This window comes from Physeter macrocephalus, chromosome 14 (assembly GCF_002837175.3).
Source record: "Physeter macrocephalus isolate SW-GA chromosome 14, ASM283717v5, whole genome shotgun sequence".
Lineage (NCBI taxonomy): Eukaryota > Metazoa > Chordata > Mammalia > Artiodactyla > Physeteridae > Physeter > Physeter macrocephalus.
In genome coordinates, this window is record NC_041227.1 from 64776894 (window position 1) to 64798602 (window position 21709).

General features: G+C 37.9%; 1 protein-coding gene across 8 annotated transcripts in view; it reads left to right on the forward strand.

The window, feature by feature from the left end:
• Window positions 1–21709, forward strand: part of TNRC6A (trinucleotide repeat containing adaptor 6A) — a 105526-nt gene that overhangs the window by 15674 nt on the left and 68143 nt on the right. For 4 of the 8 annotated variants that reach the window (XM_055090094.1, XM_007105631.3, XM_007105633.3 and 1 more), the window contains 2 exons: window positions 7148–7235; window positions 14940–14961. In XM_055090094.1, the coding sequence (XP_054946069.1) occupies window positions 7148–7235; window positions 14940–14961 (110 nt within the window). Of the gene's footprint in view, window positions 1–7147; window positions 7236–14939; window positions 14962–15039; window positions 15139–21709 lie in introns of those variants that run through there. The other 4 variants (XM_028499484.1, XM_028499487.1, XM_028499485.1 and 1 more) reach the window with 2 other exon arrangements.

The window sequence follows — 21709 nt, forward strand, 5'->3', positions numbered from 1 at the left end:
AGGCTCTGGAAGCGCAGGCTCAGCGGCCATGGCTCACGGGCCCAGCCGCTCCGCGGCATGTGGGATCTTCCCGGACCGGGGCACGAACCTGTGTCCCCTGCATCGGCAGGCGGACTCTCAACCCCTGCGCCACCAGGGAAGCCCGATGTGTACTTTTTTTAATGGGATTTTGTTTCTGTTTTTCTAACAAATGATATACTGATCTGGACCTTGACCTTTTTTCAACTCAACAGTGTGTCTTAGAGATCTTTTCTGTAAGGCCCCATTTGTTGGGGGGGTTCCCCAAGACCACCCTCAGGTTTGATGATTCACTAGGAAGGCTCACAGGATTCAGCATATAGTCATACTCATGGCTGTGAATCATTACAGTGAAAGTATACAAAGCAAAATCTGTAAAGGGAAAAGGCACATTGGACAAAATCCAGAGGAAACTAGGTAGGTGTGAGCTCCCAAGATTTCTGTTCCTGTGATGTCACACAGGATGTGCTTAATTTCTCTAGCATCAAATTATGATAACATATGTAAACTGTCTACCAGGAAAGCTCTTTAGAAATTCAGTGCCTAGGGGTTTTTTTAGGGGCTGGTTATGTAGGTACTCTCTGCCTAACGTGTGCCAAAATTCCCAACTGCCATAAAAAAAGTAGGCTTTCAGCAAAACTGTACTGTTTGTACTAAGCTTACCCATATCAGTTAGTGATTGGTGGGAACCTCCCTGAAATCCAAGTTCCTTGACACCAGCCAGTGGCCAACCTTGCAGTCCTTTCTTAGGATCACAGTCTCAAACCTGCTGTGTTAATAACTCCTTTCTGCACGCCATGGAAATCTGTAAACTCCCCTCCTTTTCATGGCTGTGAATCATTACAGTGAAAGTATACAAAGCAAAATCTGTAAAGGGAAAAGGCACATTGGACAAAATCCAGAGGAAACTAGGTAGGTGTGAGCTCCCAAGATTTCTGTTCCTGTGATGTCACACAGGATGTGCTTAATTTCTCTAGCATCAAATTATGATAACATATGTAAACTGTCTACCAGGAAAGCTCTTTAGAAATTCAGTGCCTAGGGGTTTTTTTAGGGGCTGGTTATGTAGGTACTCTCTGCCTAACGTGTGCCAAAATTCCCAACTGCCATAAAAAAAGTAGGCTTTCAGCAAAACTGTACTGTTTGTACTAAGCTTACCCATATCAGTTAGTGATTGGTGGGAACCTCCCTGAAATCCAAGTTCCTTGACACCAGCCAGTGGCCAACCTTGCAGTCCTTTCTTAGGATCACAGTCTCAAACCTGCTGTGTTAATAACTCCTTTCTGCACGCCATGGAAATCTGTAAACTCCCCTCCTTTTTTTTTTTTTTTTTAAAACTAATGCATAGTATTTCATGGTATGAGTACATTATGATTTGTTTAATTTTTCCCTATTGATTGGCTTTTAGGCTATTATTTCGCAGTATCTATTTTTGTACATTTCCTTTTGTAGAGGCTTAGATTGAAATTGATGGGTCATAAACATAGTGACATTTAAAAGTTTAATATTAATAGGTATTTCTAAGTTGCTCACCAGAGGTCCTTGCTAGTCCATATCCAACAGCAATTTACAGGAGTATCCTTTGGAAGTGATTGCTTTTAATGATACTCGTGTTGGGAATGTAGGGAAAACTGACCAAGCATCAGGAAGAGCAGTTCCAGGATGGGCTTTCTAGATCCCAGGTCTGTCTTGCTGCCATTATGAACACTTGTCTTACACATTCTCTTCCTGTTCCCAAGACACTTGGTTCACACAGTTATCTGCTTCATCTATCTCTAATCTCCCACCTTGTTGCCTTTAATCATTTGGGTGGAGGCTTGTGATCATTTTTGTCTTTTATTATGGAAAATTTCAAACATACACAAAAATAGAACAGAATAAAGAACTTTCACGTACCTATTACCCAGTTTCAGCAATTGTCAACATTTTGTCAGTCTTGTTTCATTTTTCTCTTTTCCTTTTTTGGGAAGATGGGGTGGGGCCTGGAGTAGTAAAAGCAAATCCTAGACATGATGTTTTGAAAAAACATTTTTTTGGTACTAATTTACAAAAATAATGCATGTTTACCATAACGTTTTCCATAGGGATATGCTTTTTTAAAAATGTAACAATTTCCCCAAACGGTTCAGTTGTGAGGTTACTCTAATGTCCTAGTTCAGGAGGGTATTTCCTCATGTCTTTCCTTAACTTTGTATAAAGTTATACAAATATACAGACAACTTTTAAAAAATATGGGCTAACACTGTTCACAGTTCTGCAAATTGCTTTTTTTTCATTTAACAGTGTTAGGGACATTCCTTCAAATCAATAAACAGATCACCTTTTTTTCAATACAATATGCTATGCTATTATAAAGCCATTTCTTTATTGATGGACATTCAACTTTTGCTTTTCAGCCCTTTTGAACCTTGCAGTGAACCTTCATACGCATATGGCCTTGTGTACTAGTGCTTTATTTCTGTAAGACACATTCTGGAGCATGGGGTGGCTGGTTAGACTATGTCTTCCTTCCTTCCTTCCTTCCTTCCTTCCTTCCTTCCTTCCTTCCTTCCCCCCCACCCCCCACCCCACCCCACACGGTATCTTAGTTCCCCAGCCAGGGATTGAACCAGTGCCCCCTGCAGTGGAAGCGCGGATTCTTACCCACTGGACCGCCAGGGAAGTCTCAGATTATGAGTAACTTTAATTTTTTAAACTGTTACGACAATACTTTCCAAAAGGTTATAGTAGTTTTCTACCAGTAATATAAGCAAAACTTTCATTTTTGCCAGCACTGGATACTATTATTCTTGAACAGTTTTGCCAGTGAAATTAGTATAAAAAAATAGTGTAGCATTATAGTTTTTTGCCTTTATTAGAAAGAAAACTCAGCAGTTTATTTTAAAAAATTATATATTGAATTGGCTTTATACTAGGAAATGCAAAGCTTGGTTCAATACTAGAAAATCCATTGATAGAGTTAATCATATCAGTGATCAAAAGACAAAAATTCTGTAACCATTTCAATAGATACAGAAAAGAAATCTAAGAGAATATAGCATGCATTCATGACTGAATCTCCGAGCAAACCAGAAACAGAACAGCCTTTTACTTTTTAAATATTAAAATTCAATATTAATACTGGAAAAATTTTAATATTTAAGTTTTTGAATACTTACATAGCTCAGAAACTAAAATACTGTATGAAAAGGTTTATACAGTGAGATCTCCCTTCCTCTCGGGCCCCAAATGCTTCGTTCCTTCTGCTTCCTCCCCCACAATTACTATTAGTTTCTTAGGTGTTCTTTTAGAGTCATTTTAGACACATACAGATGAATATGACTACATAGGCTCTCTCGCTTTATACACAGATGATGGAATAGTATGTACTCTGTCATGCACCTTGCATTTTTCATGAGTGTTTTTTTTAAAAAAGACAGGCATTTTTGCTCACTTCTGATAGCTTTTTAGCTACTCTCCTACTTCTCCCTCTTCTTAAAACAAACAAAAAAACCCCACAAAACTATTGAACTCCTCAAATATGGACCTTACGGCTATTCACTAGATGTGGTCTAGTTGTTTCTCCCACATTTTCCTCCCACAAACATTCACAAAATAAAAAATACTGAAATTGCTATCTTAAATATCACCAATGCCTGGTCCCCTGTTGTTAAAACCAGTGGTTGTTTAGTCTTTTTCTTTGAGTCTTTTGCAGTTCTTGCTCCTGCTTATACACCCCATGGTTTTTGGAACTCCAGTACTTTGTATTTCCTGTAGTACATTGTTCTTAAGTGTTCTTATAAAAGGTGGAAGGAAATAAGAAAAGGATTGTGGAGGCACACAGTCTGGAGAAAAGATAAAAGTGAGAAGATCTGTCACTTAACCTATCTAAAGGGAAAGGATTATTCTCTGTGGCTTCTGAAAAGAGAGCTAGTACTTTGGGAGGTATTATGGTGTAGGGGAGAGGAAGGACCATGACTTAGAGAACCAAGATTTGAATCCTTACTCCACTGTATACTAGCCGTATGACCTTGGACAAGTCACTTAACCTTTCTGAGCTTCAGTTTCTTCATCTATAGAAGGGAAACCGTCCCTATCGTTTTAAAAAAGTGACAAATGGGAAAATACATTTAAACTGCCCAGCATAGTCACTGTAACATTTTAATCACTCAGGTTTGTTCTCATTCCTAGATCCAGAACTTGCATATTTGAGATATTTTGCTACTAACTTTCAAGGGATGAATGATTGCTGACTGGAATGTTGTCTTTGTGGAGCACGTGCAACTTAGCATGGACAACATGGACAACTTAGACCTATCAAATCCATCAGCCCTTATTCCTTTTGATAGATATGGTGAAAGATAGAATCAAGTATCTCAAATGACCGTCTACTAGCATTTAAATTCTGAACGTCGAAGTGTTTGGGTATATTTATATATTTATTTCCAGTTGGCTTTCTGAAGGAGATGTGGGAAAAGTGTGGTTAGTTGGTGGTGATGACAGTGTTGAAGAAAAGAACTTTTATCTCTTATGCTTCTGTTATCAACTGATACTATACTATTTCCTTGAGGAAATATGGTTCATCTTTTAAGTACTAAAGAGACCATTTTTGGTCAGGAAAACATTTGCTAATGTCCTCAAAAAGTCTTCAAAATGAAGTTTGAGAAGGGAGAAAAAAATTCCGGGTAAATAGTAAAGGAACATCCCATAGAGTAAAATTACAGTGATGTAGAACAAGGTTAGAAAAGGACTTGTCTGTAATTCACAGGCAAACACAAAGAACAAATGCTAAAGATTCCTGAGTTTCTGCATAATAAGTGACCCTAAATATCTTGACAAAAGTAGAGTGAATACAGTCTTAGAGATGCCACTGAGAATTGGTGAGAGGGGTTCCTGACTAGGCATTTGAGTTGCTTACTCAAATGTGTTAAGTAAGCATTCTTCATTTAAACCTTACAGAAATGCTAGGAAATAGATGCATGTGGTAATTTATCCCCAGTTTTAATGAAGAAACTGAGGCTGAAGGAGTTTAAGTATTTGGAGCTAGTAAACAACTTTGGTTGAGTAACATGACAAGGATGTAACTTATTTGCTGTTGTTTACGAATTTACTCTTCCTCTCACATGCTATGGCTATCTCAGCCTTGGCTTCCAGAATTACAGTGAGTGAGCTTGCTCCCTCTCATTTCCTCCCTCACACAGAATGCCAGAGAGTGAGTCATGGTTACAGTTGGCTTGAATCTGTTTTGCTACTCTATTAGCCACATGACAGTGCTGCTTTGAACAAAACGGAATGAAATACAGCAACAGTTATCATCCTCTTCTTCCAACTTCTGATTTTAGCAGTTGTATACTTAACTTTACTAAATTATCATCAATTTACATAATGTCACTCATTTTGTTTTTCATGGTCTCCCTGCGTCTCCTCTCAGTTTCTTCCATCAGCAAAGCCAACTTAAGTTTTGTGTAATCTCAGTGGAGTGCACCTATAGCACCCCTTCTAGTTTTGTATGTATTTGTCTGTGTTTCTCATTTTATCTTCTACTGCATCCCCACTGCCATATGCATTCCAGCCATAATGAATTATTTACAACTTCCCAAGTGTCTAGTTCATGTCCCTTGAACCTTCTCTGCCTGGTGTTCATAATGTCCCCTCTGGAAAGCTTCCTCAGGGCAGAATTAGGTACTTTTTCTTTGTGTATTGATTTTCTTTAAGTATCTTGTGATTTTTGGTTGTCTGTTGATACTATGAATGAAGGTTTAGGTTCTAGACTCTAGGGTAATTAATGTAGGTAACTTGAGCATGTTTCCTCCAACTGTGTGTAGATTTCATTACCCAGTAGCCCCCTACCTTGAAAGGGTTGGGGGGATGCTGATGGGGAGCCCTGTGTATGTGAAGGGTGTTGATTGTTAGGCTTCACTTTAGAGTTGTTTTTTTTGCTTTTAGGCTGGATTTCAATGCATTTGCTACCTGTGGCCATGTAGCCATATAGGAATGGAAAGTGGATGGAAAGAGCTGAGTAGTTGTGGCCTTTCTATTCCTTATGCAGTCTTTGCTCTGTGCCTGTTTCTTCTCAACCAGCTCTAATCTTGGAGCCTCTGGAGCTCTACCAGAGGATGGCACATACAACCGTTTAAGACTTCTCTTGTGTTTATTCTTAGGTTGCAGCTTCCTTTGCTCTTGTTTATTCATCAGCTCTGAATAGATTTAGTACCCTTTTCCCTATCATTTCAGTGAGGGAGAGTAGAAAGGAGGAGACAAATACATTTGCCCATTCATTTTGTTTTTTGTGTTTTTTTTTGCGGTACGCGGGCCTCTCACTGCCGTGGCCTCTCCCGTTGCGGAGCGCAGGCTCCGGACGCGCAGGCTCAGCGGCCCTGGCTCACAGGCCCAGCCGCTCCGCGGCACGTGGGATCCTCCCGGACCGGGGCACGAACCCGTGTCCCCTGCATCGGCAGGCGGGCTCCCAACCACTGTGCCACCAGGAAAGCCCTGCCCATTCATTTTGAAATCCTGAGCCAGAGGTTCTGAGGACAAATTTGAACATTTCTGATTTTAAGAATTGAAACAAACTTACGTATGTTAGTGCATTATGGATTGTTTCCCAAGTATTGATAGAATAGTTTAGAATGTTTAGAGGATATGAAATTAGTATAATGCTAAAATACAAGTCATCTATTTATGAATAAGTTGTGTTCTGAAAATAGGTATAAAGCTTTTTAGAGCAAGGAGAGCTGAAGATACCCCAGATACCTGGTCAGGAGAGGATTGTGGGGAAGGTTCCAGGCATTGCCATTAGCTACTAATTGATAATTGGGGCCAGAGCAAGGTAACTCTGCTCATGAGATGTTGTTTACATTCTAGAATTGGAGGAAGTTGCTTGTTTCCCAGTGTAAAATTTGCTAACTTTAGGTTGTCTTCCTTGATATAACATTAAGATAAAAGCTCTACTACTTGTGGCTTACTAAAGAAAAGTACTGCGCAGTGGCTGTATAGTTAGACTGAGGTTGCAAGTTGTGTTTTATTTCAATGAATGATAAAAGAATAATTTGCCATGTCTTTACTTCTAATAAGAGTGAAAATGAATCTATATGCAACATTACTGTTATTAATTCATTTTGGGAAAGTTAATTGCAACTGTGTGGTTCAGGGATTTAGTGCAAGAAGAAGAACAGTTGATGGAAGAAAAGAAAAAGAAAAAAGACGACAAGAAAAAGAAGGAAGCTGCTCAAAAGAAGGTAGTATATGTATAAACTAATTATTTATATTAAGCAGTTTAAACATAGATTAAAAAAGAAAATTTTTCTTATCGGATTATTTAAAGCATTTGATTTAATGTTTTAACTTCAGTGGAGATTCATTTTAATATTTAATGTCTTTGAATATGCATTAATAGTAACTTGTTAAGTGTGTACAATTTAATGCATAGCTATTTGATTTTGCCAGTTATTTTTTTCGAAGGTAAGTGCTTTGCATAGATCTTTATTTTTCGATTAGGTGTTCCTAGGTTTTCATAATACATCATTTTATAGTGAGAAGAGCATGGAATTTGTAGCTGCATAGAGAGGCTTTGAAATCGGGCTCTCCCACAGAGCATACAGAACAGTGTGGCCTTCAACTTTATTTAGCCTCTCTGGGCCTTAGTTTCCTTATGTTTTATAAAATGAGAGTTGAATAAAATAAGATAATGTAATACATACACATAACAGAAAATAAGGGAATAAAGGAAATAGTAATAAACATAATAGGAAACAAAGTGTCAATTTCCTTTTCTCTTTTTATTTAGTACCTGGGCTGATTTTTAAAATTTGCAGATTATGTTAGGATATTTAAAAATAAGCCTAAGACATAATGGCTGCAAAAGATCTTTAACCAATACATTAATCAAAAACTGTAATCAAAGCAGCACAAATTACAGAAAAATAAAAGATGCCTGTAAAGATTTTTCCAAATTAATACTAGAGGCTGATGACAGTTAACTGAGCTAGGCACTCATCTCCTGCTACATCAGTGTTTCAGGGACCTTAAAAATGTTCTAAAAGACCCAGTGACGTTACTGTTCCATTTCTGTATTCTAATGAAAAGTTATGATTTTAATTTTTAATATATACCTTTTTGGTGCTAGGAACTGGATATAGACTAGAGCAACATAGTTATCTCCACACTATTTAGTAGGGAAAAACAGGATACAAAACTATGGCAGGTAGGGATCTGTTGAAGCACAGAGAGAAGTGCTTAACTCAGCCTGAAATGGGGTAGAGGGACAGGGAAGTTTTCTTAGAATAGAAATTAGCCAAGTGAATAAGGAGCAGAATGGAAAATGATTCCAGCAGTATAAACTGAGAATTAAGTGTCTATAGCCTGTGTGTGTTAAAGTATGGGTTTTGATGGCAGGGGTGGTGGTGGGAAGGAACCAAGTGTAGAAATGTCGGGATGAGACTGGAGGGGTTGGTCATAGATGTTGGCACTTCTCCCATTTTGGCCATCGGGTGCTGGGGAGAACACCAAAGACATTTTAGTAGAGTGACATAAAAGTTTGTATTTTAGAATTGTATTTAGAACCCTGGCCAGTTGTGGAATTGGATTGGAAGGGGTAGAAACTAGAGACTGAGATATTGGTGAAGGGACTATTAAAAGAATCCATAGAATTTGTTGAAAGGATATGAAGGGAGTGTAACCTAGATTGACTTTTAGGTTCCAGAGTGAGTGGCTGAGTACATTTTGGGAGCAGTTAACCACGTTAGGGGATACACAGAAAGAGGAAAACAAATATAATTCAGTTCTGAACTTGCAGAGTTTAGGGTGTGATGAAGCAAGTAAACTGGGGAAGAGCAGAGTACAGAGCACGGTGGAGGATTAAGAGTGATGAGGAGGAGTTGATTTAATTGGTGACCCTTGTCGGCCTTTTGTTTACTCAGGAGTGATGGGAAGAGATGCATTGGTGATTGTCATAGGGTTTGGAATAGATTCCTAGTATAGAGTTTTGGCATTGATGATGCCTTAGGCCTCTGTCAGAGGCCTGTTGGTATAGGATGGTCTTTGCAATTTGATCAATCTTTGCTTACGATTTGTTATGATAAAGTTGTGTCCTCTGTAAGTCTAAGGTTGGGGGGAAAGGCTTATCAGACTCTTGTTCCTTGTGTGAAGGCCAGTTACTTAATGAAAAGAGCCTCTGAGAAACTTGACATACATTGAGGAAGATGCTTGTGTATACTTTGTGTAGAATCATTAGTTTGGCAAGCATCTGTGATGCATTAGGCCATGCTGATCCCCGCTTCTAAGGAGTTCAAGATTTAGCTGGTAAATCAGGATGTATGTGAAATGACTAGAGAAGAGGCCTTAAGTTATTATATAATGAAGCATGTTTAGTTGGAATTTACTCCATTTACTGAGGAAATTCTAAGAAAGAGAGGAGTCCCTCGAATGATTTCTTTAAATAGTGTTTTTTTTAAATTGAGGTATAATTGGCATATACAACATTTTAGTAGTTTCATTTGTACAACATAATGATTCAGTATTTGTGTATGTATTGTGAAATGATCACCCCAGTAAATCTGGTTAATCGTATCCATACCTAATTGGAGAATTTTTTTTCTTGTAGTGAGAACTTTTAAAATTTTAAATATTGTATTTTAAAATATGTAATGAGTATAATTTTTAAGTTGTAACATATATAAATAAATGACTCTAATTGTTAAAGTTTACCTTTATATTCTTTATAACCAAATCTAAATCACCAAGGCAGTGTCTTTAACACACGAATGATTATTTTCGTGGCATTTGGCCCCTCACAAAATCTGAAGTGAGTTCTTCATACTGTTTACCACTCCATCTCTGCCTCACTGTAGGGTTCCAGGCTCTCACCCCAACTATGTCCCACTGGAACCATCATCAGCGATATGGTTCCATAACCATTAGAGAGATGGGGAGGGTTTTCTTTTTCCCCTTTCTTTTGTCAGATCTTCAGCATTGATAGGGATTCCTATGTATCCTATAGAAAAAGTAATATCTAGTGACTGAACACAATATAAAGGAATATTTAATATCTCTAATAAATGTTAAGCTTAGTAGACTAATGCCACTGTAAATAAGACTGTTCTCTGAATTCTAGATAACCAGCTTACAACTGAATTTGAATACAACCCATTGGTGAAATGAGGACAGCTGGTATTTCTGTAGGCTGTTACCAAATAGCTCTTTAAAAACAAAGTAAAAGGAAAAATATCCCAAGTTGGCACACTTATAGCCCATATGAAAGATTGTGAGTTACAGGAGTTTTAAGATAAGTTTCCTGGAGCTTGTCTTTTGTCTGTAGTAGGAGCTAGCAGGTGTATCCAGGTAGGTGACAGAGATCTCCATAAGCTAGGGAGACAGGCCCATTTATATAAATGTTGAAACATGAGTTCACTATGGTAAAAACAATCTGTCTGTTTTATGTAATCTATGCACACTTTGAAAAAAACTATATATTTTTGTTTCTGAAAAAGACTTCAGATACTGTTTTAATCCATTCATTTTATATATGAGGAACACAAGCATTAATATGAGTTAAGTGTCACCATCAGGGTGACAGAACAGGAATAGAATTGAAATCTTTTAATTCCCCCAGGTTTTCCAAAACTCGGTGCTGTGGCTTTATCCTTTTGGTACAGAACATTATCTTATACTTTCACTTTATTTTTCACCAACTAAAGGTGAACTTTAAAGCTGGAAATAATATGGTGGTTTTTGTAAGGCATTTAATAAGTTTATGCCATGCATACAGAAAACAGATTTAACAGTCCCTAACTGTGGTCTTTTAAAGAAATTTAAATTCAGACCAGAGTTAATTTCTATTTTAAATAAAAAACTAGATACACAACTCCTTATATAAAAATTAGACGCCAAACAAAGCTCACTGCACTATTTGTACTATGATAGTTTTTCTAATTTTGTCTATTAGTTAAATATCAATTTAAATATTTAAATTCCTTTAAAATTTTTTGACACAAAATTACATGGTTTTTATTTTATTTCAGTTCCATACATCTCTAGTTAATAATAGAAATCAATGGATGATTTTTTATTTTTTATTTTTTGAAAAGCTTTCTGTTTCACATCTAAGAATTATGGCTATTTGCTTATCTTCTGACTCTAGGCTCAGAAAATAATTTGATATAGCACAGGAATATTGTTTCTGTACTTAAGAAAAGGGTAACAATAGTAGTAGTAGGTTGTTACCATGGATTTATCTCTAGGTTCTGTTTTTAGAAGAAATTTCTAGATGGAATCTTGAGGGAAATGTAGTGAGGAGGAAAAAGGAGGTTGAGAAATAGGTTAATTATAGAGAGATCATTTAGTATAAACTTTACTTTAAACATGTAATTGTAGTTCCTAGAAAGCATGTAATGGTTGAGGGTTGGAAGGAGGCACCAACACAAATTGGGATCTTTCGGTTGAGAATGTTTAAGAGTCAGTGTTCATGGATATTTTTGTTATTGTGTTAAAAGCTTGAAGGGATTTTTATAAAAGGCTTTGTGGATTTAAATGTACTCATTTCGAGCTTAAATTAGACTTACGTTGTAGAAAACTTCCAATTTCATTCCTCCTTTTTGGAAATTTTAGTATTTACTAGTTATGTCTCCCAAAGGCTGTTTTGATCTGAGACTAGAGACCATCTTCATCAGTCTAAGTAGCAAATTTCCTCAGTAACCTAGGTGGTAATATAACCAGGCCTGGAGCATTGTACTCATCAAGGGCAGTTAGGTATTGTCTTTACAGTCCTGGCCCTTATTTAAGCTTACTCTTCTCTTTTCTTTTTTTAAAAAAATCATCCAGCAGACCTGGGTTCTAGACAGTGTGCTGCTTGCTAAGAAATCACAGAAAAGATCTCTAACCAGTAATTATCTCATTTAAAATAAGTGAATCAAACTATTAATTCTTTATTCCTTGTTTTAGTTTCTAATACCTGGCACTGTTAAGACATTTTAGATGATTAGAAAAAGAGGAAAAAAATAAGACCTGGGAGCTCGGAGTGAGTTTGAGTCAAGTTTGTGAGAGAAAGGAGCCAAAGCATGGGCGAGTAGGGCACTAGGGAATATCTGTTGAATGCTTTCTGTATGCTAGGCACTGTCCTAAGTGTGCTCTCTTATTTTTTCCCCTGAGCTCTTTATATGAGTTAAATGCTTTTAGCTTCACAACAACTCTGAGGTAGGTGTTTTTGTTCCTGTCTTATAGATGAGGAAACCGAGCTTTAGAGAAGTTAACTAATTTTGACCAAGGTCACACTGTAAATGGTGGAGCCAGGAGTCAAAGCCAGGCAGTCTGGCTTCAGACTCTGAGCTCTTAACCACTGAGGTGTTACTTAGGGGTCGAGGAGCTGGGACAAGTGGTGCAGAGCCTGACAGAAACAGAGCACCTGGCATGGACCTGGCATGGGTGTGTCTGCCACTTGTCTGATGCCTTCACTAGTAAACTGAGGCAATTGTGATAATTGCTTGTGGAATCACAGCTCAGGTTTTTTGTTTGTTTTTAAGAAAAAAATATTCAAAATAGAAATACTTTTGCTTCTCAGTTTGCCAGAATCCTTTAATTCTGTTGTACAAGATCCACAATGATACCTCACGTTTGAATAGCATTATTTATCCAGAAAAGATTTTTTTATATTTTACTTGAGCCCTATAGCCCTGAAAAGGTAAGCAGAACAGTTTTTTTTTCTCCTCCTCCATTTGAGGGATTAGGAAACTGAGACCCAGAGGGTTTAAATGACAAGGTCATTAAAAAGCAAGACAAAACAAACAAAAAAAACAGTTGAAGTTAATTTTAATATATTTTATAACCCAATATATCCAAAATATTACTATTTCAACATGTAGTCAGTATAAAATATTATCAATGAAATTATTTACCTTTTTAAAAAATACTAAATAATAGAAATCTGGTATGTATTTTGTGCATACGCTTCCCACTAGCTCTATTTCAGTGGTCAGTAAACACATGGGGATAGTGGCCACCATTATGAGCAGTGCAGACAAATATTCTTAAAATCACTGACCCCACCTGGAAAATTCTCTTTTTAATAGTTTGAGTAATATACAAGTTCCCTGGACCAACCAACAAAAACCTATTTGAACGAAATGGAACTCTTTCAGTTCCATTTCCTCCCAATCAGGAGCTCTTGGGTTCTATTACTTATATTCTTTCACTATATTAGTTGGCGTTCTGATGGGCAGACTCCTTTGAGTGTCCCCTTGGTGCTGTTCTCTGTAGATGGCACGATACTGAATGAGGTTGATCATTGTTCTCAAGCAACATGGAGGTTTTTTTCCCAAAGGAGTTGGCATAGTAGATATCCTTTATGTTGTAAGGCCTAGAAGAGCAACACTGTATGTCTTGGGGTTTAGTAATGTGGTCATGGTTTCTATGTACTGTAGCCTAGTTTCCTTTGGAGGTAAACCGTGGAAGAGACCAGGTGAGTTAAACAAAAAAAACAAAACAACGCACAAAACAACACACAAAATCTGTTTTCAACATGCAGAATAATTTCCGTGTTTATTTTTTGGGTTTCAGAAAATTATGTTATAGTTTGACGTGATGCTTGTAATACTTGGAAGTATTCACATACTGAGTTCTCTCTAATAAGACTATTTTTCTATTACCAGATTTTAAAAACAATTTCTTCCAGAAATAAATTAAGTGTTCAAGCTAGTTGACTGGTCTTTTGCCATTGTCCTTCCATCAATTTTCTTTTTTTTTCTTTTTTTTTTTTTTTGATTTTTGATCCATATAAAGTAAAAGATGGGCCTCCATTATTTCATGTGTCACTAGTGCTCTAAAACTTGGTAAAGTACTTCAGTGCCTAGATTGACTCTGGCTCTCCAGGGAAAGATTAATGTTTGGTGTGGCTTCAGTATTATGGTAATTACCATATAGTTCTTTACCATATAGTTCTATAATGATATAATTTTTTAAATGGTGTTTTTGGTAACAATTTAATATGACTAAGCAAAATGAATTATCCTCCCCTATGACAGTTAAGAAAAGCTTTATCTTCATTTAGAAACAATTCCTGGTTATTCAGTTACTAATTATTCAGTCTTCCCTCACCTCCCTGCCTATCCTTGTATCTTTTTTTTTTAGGATTCCCACACAGTTGGGCATAATCAAAAAGTTGATTTTCACTTGTGGCCTTTGTCTGTAATCAGTTCTTTTTGAGGCCCTTGAAGTTTGAGCCAGGCACCTTGAGGCAGTCCTGCTGTCCTCAAGCCTCTCTCCCTGTTGTGTCAGAGACAGTGGAAGTAGGGGCAGGCATGGGAAGCAGGGCCCATGTCACTTTAACTTCAGAACACAGTAATTTTAATTGAATTGTCAGATGTGTCAGAAGTGACAAATGTTTCAAAATTTTTCCCACCCAAAATTACTTAAAAGTTCACCATACTTAACTGTAGCAGCCTAACTTCAGGAGTTAAATGTATTACTAATTTGGCCAAAGAAGCTTTATGCAGCTTTTCTTCCAGAAAACTTAATTCATGTTTTATCATGTGATACAAGAAAATTTGAAGCCCTTTAAACATTTGCAAAACTCATTAGATCCATTAAAGGTAAAGGTGACAGTTATATAATTTTAAAACTGAAGAGAGAAGTGAAGTTCCATTTATCATTATTATTATTATTATTATTATATACTGTCATACAATGGTGTCTTTTCTGCTTTGTGCCGAAAGCATTTCAAGAATATTTTTTTACTAGTAAACATTGTGTCAGGGACAATGGGGCACATCTGTGGGAAAAGCATGCTTTCTTTGCATATCTTTTCCTTTGCAGTTCATCTAAATGACAAATTCCTTATTTAATAAAAATGTATATGTCTTATGTAATAGTAATATATGAGCATTTTATCATAACAATCCATTTCTTTCAGTTTCATATTTACATTGTTTTTTGTTTGTTTGTTTTTATTTTAGGCCACTGAACAAAAAATCAAAGGTACGTTGTTTAAAGCTATTTTTTATTCTTTTTTTCATTGAAGGAAGGTTGTTGATATGCATTTTTACTCACCTCTAGGATGGGAGAGAGAAGAGCATGAAAGGAACAGGGGGTGGGGACAGACTTCTTCAGTGACATCACCGTGGAGTCATCTTTTGGGGGTTATGATTTTTTGTAGTATGTATTACCACCTTAAAAATATACTGTTTCGAGGCCTACCTTACATTTATCTCCTAGAATAAACACCACTTCCTAACATACTTCCTTGATTGGAGTCTTTGAGCACATGTGCCTTTCCTTCAGTCTTCCATCTAAAAGATTTCTTGTCTGGAGCTACCTCTAGGACTTTATTCCTTGTCCTCTGTATAATATTGTCCCCCACTCCTTCCTGTAGGCAGACAGTGACATCCATTCTATATTATCACTGAGAATGGTAGATTGCTAACATTATGGTCAGGTTGAACAGCCCCCAGTACATGCCAAGCAAAAGACTTCAGGGTGGTAAGGAAACAGGAACCTAATTCCTCTCAGATCCTGAATCAGGAGTTCTTCACCTTCCCAGGAGTTGACTACCTGTAATGAAAGGAGCAGGGCTCTCTGATGCTGAACTTGTTAGGCCTAAAGATTCTGAATTTTTATATAAGCTATACCAAAAGTATAATCTCTGCATTTGGCTGATACCTGCATTCAAAACTGCTTGTTTTTATTAGAGGTTAAGGTAAGGCATTGCTTTTTTTTTTTTTTTTTTTTTTTAATAAATTATTTATATTTTTATTTTTGGCTGCGTTGGGTCTTCGTTGCTGCGTGCGAGCTTCCACCTTAAAAATATACTGTTTCGAGGCCTACCTTACATTTATCTCCTAGAATAAACACCACTTCCTAACATACTTCCTTGATTGGAGTCTTTGAGCACATGTGCCTTTCCTTCAGTCTTCCATCTAAAAGATTTCTTGTCTGGAGCTACCTCTAGGACTTTATTCCTTGTCCTCTGTATAATATTGTCCCCCACTCCTTCCTGTAGGCAGACAGTGACATCCATTCTATATTATCACTGAGAATGGTAGATTGCTAACATTATGGTCAGGTTGAACAGCCCCCAGTACATGCCAAGCAAAAGACTTCAGGGTGGTAAGGAAACAGGAACCTAATTCCTCTCAGATCCTGAATCAGGAGTTCTTCACCTTCCCAGGAGTTGACTACCTGTAATGAAAGGAGCAGGGCTCTCTGATGCTGAACTTGTTAGGCCTAAAGATTCTGAATTTTTATATAAGCTATACCAAAAGTATAATCTCTGCATTTGGCTGATACCTGCATTCAAAACTGCTTGTTTTTATTAGAGGTTAAGGTAAGGCATTGCTTTTTTTTTTTTTTTTTTTTTTTAATAAATTATTTATATTTTTATTTTTGGCTGCGTTGGGTCTTCGTTGCTGCGTGCGAGCTTTCTCTAGTTGCGGCGAGCGGGGGCTGCTCTTCATTGTGGTGCGTGGGCTACTCTTCGTTGCGGTGGCTTCTCTTTGTTGTGGAGCGCGGGCTCTAGGTGCGTGGGCTTCAGTAGTTGTGATGTGCAGGCTCAGTAGTTGTGGCCCGCGGGCTCTAGAGCGCAGGCTCAGCAGTTGTGGCGCACGGGCTTAGTTGCTCAGCAGCATGTGGGATCTTCCCAGACCACGGCTTGAACCCGTGTCCCCTGCATCGGCAGGCGGATTCTTAACCGCTGCGCCACCAGGGAAGTCCAAGGCATTGCTTAAGGTAACATTTTTAGGTGCAGTTTTATGAGAGTGAACAAGAACAGATAAGGAAGACCTTTTTGAGGTTGTGAGTCTTAAAGATGAGACAGCCGGTCAAAGAAAGAATGAAATGGCAGAGGGATCAGCCTGATTGAAGCACAGAGACGAGACATAGCGTGATGTATGTGCGTTGGTGGTATTGCAAGAGCGTTACATACCTAGTGATAAGTGGTCAGGGTTGAGGGGGTTTCTGAAGGGGTAGGCAGGGAGCAGGTCAGAGAGGGCCTTATATGCTCTAGATGTACTCAAGGAGCCACTGAAGAGCTTAAGAAGAGGGTGACGTCATTTGTTTTTTTCATTCTTTTAAATCTAGCAATCACTTACATGGAAAGTTTTGGTTGAAAGATGGGCAGGGATTTGAAAGATGTGGAGCTAACAGAAAAAAGGCACTGGGCAGAAGAGGCAGGTGGACAAGAAGAGGGAATATTCAGAGAATGAGTCTAGGGGTGTTAAAGGGAAGGGGCCAAATATAGGCATAGAGGTACGGGGAACCAGAGGACGGACTTCATGCTGCTTAAAGAGTGGAGAGCTAGCAAAGTTCTTGCATTTAGAGGTCATGGTCATAAGCTATGCTTTAAGAACGTTTCTTTGTCAGTTGTGTCTAGTGTCACCAAAAAGGAGCAGTACCAGAGAGAGAAGAGAAGGAATAGAGAGGGTAATGAGGATTTGAACTGAGGTCTTGACAGTAGAGGTAGGAGATGGGTGACAGATGTTTGAGATATAATTGACAGGATTGGCAGCTGGTGAGATCAGAAGAGGACCTGAAGGTGATATTGTGGCTTTGAATTTGGATATCTAAGAAAGTTACAAGGATGTGGAATGATGTAGGGAGTAGCACTGCCAAATTAATTTAGTAGGAACATGGGGAATTCCCTGGCAGTCCAGTGGTTAGGACTCTGAGCTTCCAGGGGCCACAGGTTCCATTCCTGGTTGGGGAACTAAGGTCCTGCAAGCCTTGTGGCATGGCCTCCCCCCAAAAAAAATTTTAGTAGGAACATGACCAAATTAATTTTCTTAAAACTCCACTTTTCTCACACCACTCGCCTGGATAGGAATGTTAAGTTGTTCCTTGTTGCTTTGCTTCAAAACCAAACTCCTGGTTGACTTTCAAGTCCCTCTTTAATCTGACCTCCCATGATCTAAGCAACTTGTTTCCCATCACTCCCTTATACTTTTCAGATCATTCTTATCTTTTTCATGTTCATTCCTGTTTGTTTCTTTTTGATCCCATTTCTTAGCCGAGGATGCCTTTCAGCTTTTCTAACCCTCTCAGAACTCATCTGCCCTTGATCCTTCCCTTTCCAGTTTCTTAGGGTGTTGTGATGTGTATTCAGCTTGGGGCACTCACTTATATTCTATCTTAGATGTTTGACTGGTCCATGGATATTTGTTTCTTCAGACATGATCTTTGAGTACCTACTGTTTATATCCTTTCCAAATGTAAGTCATTCTTTTACATCCATACATAAAACATGAACATATTTGAATCTTTTTTTTAGATTTTCCACAATTCTGAGAATGTTAGGCTGAATATATGAAAGTCACTTCAAAATGCTTTATGTTGTTTTGCCAACTATTTTACTCACTTCATCCTTCTTTTGATGGCAGCTCCCTTCATACTTGGTCACGCTTATTCTGATTCATGAAAATGAATTTATTTTCGTGGTGTGTACAATATATGGTGTTTATGGCAGTGATTAGATTATAAATTGGAGGCTTGTGGGTATGGGTTTGGCTCACACAGTTGTTTTTTTACTAAAATTTATTTTGGAATAATTTATGATTTACTGAAAAGTTGAAAAGATAGTACAGAGAGTTTCCATATAGACCTCACTCAGTTAGTTCCCCGTTATTAACATCTTACATTTCTGTGGTACATTTGTCAAAACTAAGAAACTGACATACGTTGGTATTACTGAACTCCAGACTGTATTTAGATTTCACCAGTTCTTCCATTAACTTTTCTGTTCTAGGATCCAGTGCAAGATAATTTGTTTAGTTGTCATTTCTCCCTGATCTCCTTTGGTCTCCACACAGTGTTTTTATTGTTATCCTTTAAATTTTTAATTGATTGCCAACATTTAAAAATCAGGAGAGGGCTTCCCTGGTGGCGCAGTGGTTGAGAGTCCGCCTGCCAATGCAGGGGACGCGGGTTCGTGCCCCGGTCCGGGAAGATCCCACATGCCGCGGAGCGGCTGGGCCCGTGAGCCATGGCCGCTGAGCCTGCGTGTCCGGAGCCTGTGCTCCGCAACAGGAGAGGCCACAGCAGTGAGAGGCCTGCGTACTGCAAAAAAAAAAAAAAAAAAAAAAAAAAAGGAGAATTCACCTAATTCAGGATTATAGTTTATACTGTCAGCATCATTTTTGTCTTTCTGTATATAGAGTCTATATAAAGCCCAGGTTTAGTCACATGTGGCTATTAAGTACTTGAAATGTGGCTAATGTGACTGAGGAACTGAATTTTAAATTTTATTGGACCACATAGTTCTAGAGCCTTCTTGGTTGTTAAGAGTCAAGATTTTAGTGCTTAGACTGAGCATAACTGGTTAGGCCCGGCACTCCCTGTAGAATTCTGCCTTAATGAGCTGTTTCTTTTTCTAAGGCTACTGCCATTCCCGATTAAATAATACCTACTGATGTTGCTCTCATTCAGTGGTGAAACTGTATAAAAGCTGGATTTTTGTAAGGTGTCATAAATTAAATTCTTGACCAGCTTTCTTATATGAAAACAATATGATGTTTATTTCTTGGTGCAGTGGACTCATGCGTCATCTCATAAAAATGTGGACCATTATAATGAGTGACATAATGAAATTTCTGAAAATTTTATTCACCTTGTGACTTGAACTTTGAAAACGTGTAAGGAGCATAGCTATTTGAATGTTTCAATATTTGAAATTCCTTTCTAAAATATGTATATGATGAGTATCTCTTTGAAACAGCAAGGGAATGAAGTGCTAAAAAAATTATGGTAAGGTATAGGAACGGATGGGTATCCTGTGGACCTATACATTGTAAAGGCAGGGAAGGACTGGGAACTCTATCAAGAATAAACGTCATTTTTTTAAAACCGCTTTCCAGCTCTGACACTGGCTTGTTGTGGAAGCATACTGATTGTACATTCCTTGCAAAAGAATAAGCACTGTTAATTTTTGACAGCTAATATTTATTTTTCTGTCTGTCTATATCATGCCAGTGCTTTCTTCAAGTGGTTTCATAAGCAAGCTAATTACAGAGAATAACAAACCCTAGAGCCCCTAAAGGAGATGAGGGGAGCCTGGGATGGAAGCAGGAATAGAGAAAATTTGATACAGATTTTTTTGTTTTCTGGTGATCACATAGGGAAGCATAGTTTATTGTGGCTGTTCTCTTTCCGGATTAATTAAAAACTCATGAGAATTGAATCAACATTTAAAACACATTTTTGTTCCTGCCGTAGTTGGAAACCATTATTTGTATTCAACTCTAGCCTTTCTGTTTTTCTATCACACACAATTTCATTACTTAAATCCATTGACCTAGGGAGTGATCAAAATATTCAAGAACTGTTAAATCAGCTGCATGTCACATCATATTGGAGGCGTCATGATAGCTAACTCTGAGCACTTACTCTGTAGCATGCACTGTGCTTTATATTTATACTGTGCTTGATTATATTTCATGTAGTCAAGGTGAGATTCTAAATATTTAATTACTAATAGTGATTGGGTACCAGTGATTCATACGTAACACTGTACTGGAGCAGACCTAAGATCTTAATGTGCTAAGAGTAACCCTTAGCTATTGAATTTTGGGAAATGTGTGGGACCCAGCGAAAGAACCAGGGCAGCAGCCTGGGAACTGTGAGACTTAATGCAGTGGATATTTAAAAACTAATACAGGAATAGGGCTTCATCAGTGTGTACTAGCACAATATAAGCCTGCATTTAAAATCATTTCAACAGCCCTATAAGAGTGGATAGTATTATCACCATTTACAGGTAAAATCAAGATTACGAAAGGTTAAGTAACTTTCCTATTGGTTATGCAGCTGATTGGTGTCTGAGTAAGGGTTGGACTACTAACCCTACTGAGCTCTACTGCTTCTTTTTCTTTGAAAATATCCCTGTAGTTAGTTACATGGAAGACAGAACAGGAGAGCTACACCATTGCCCATACTTTAATAATATGCAACGAATGAACTAAAACAATGCATCTTTAAAAAATATTACAGAAAGATCTTCTAACAGATCTTATAGTATTTCCCTGTTGACTGATCGCAAAGAAATAAATAAAAAATTGTATTACCAGCAAAATTTTTTGACTCAGAGAGATTTTGACAATTTTGTGATGTGGAAGTGATTGACTTTTCAGGAATCATTTAACATTCATGAAACACTTATTGTGTGCCCACCCTGTTTCATGCACTGTTGTGGTCACTGTTATGCATGAACAAAAACTCCAAGTCCTTGTCCCCACTGTGTTTCCATTCGTATCTTTGTTTTAAATGTTTTTACCTGTGATCTCAGCTTTAGCACTCTGTTTTCTCCATGAGATCATAAGTTTCTCAATCACAAAGCCTCCTACAGTAATGAAATTCAGGAACTTTCGTGGCCTGACAAAGGATCACTGTACTGCATACGGGAGAAAATTGAGGCCCAAATAGATTGTGACTTGAAGCACATTGCCTGACCTTATTCACATAATGGCACATGTAGAAAATGACATTTGTGGGGCTCTTGTAAACAGAAGAGGCTGCTCTCAGCTGAGGATGACGATCCTAGAGAGTCTGGTCACCTGGACTCTGAAGTGCTGCTCCCCTCAGCATCCCTATAACCGATTCCTGTCACACAGGTCGGAAAGGTCTGCTGTTAGAATCGGGGTTCAGTGCAGTGTTTTTCTCCACAGTATGCATGGTAGAAACATGACTTTTGTACTACAGGCAGGTATTAGGTAATATTTGGAAGACCAGGTTCTGCTTCCGA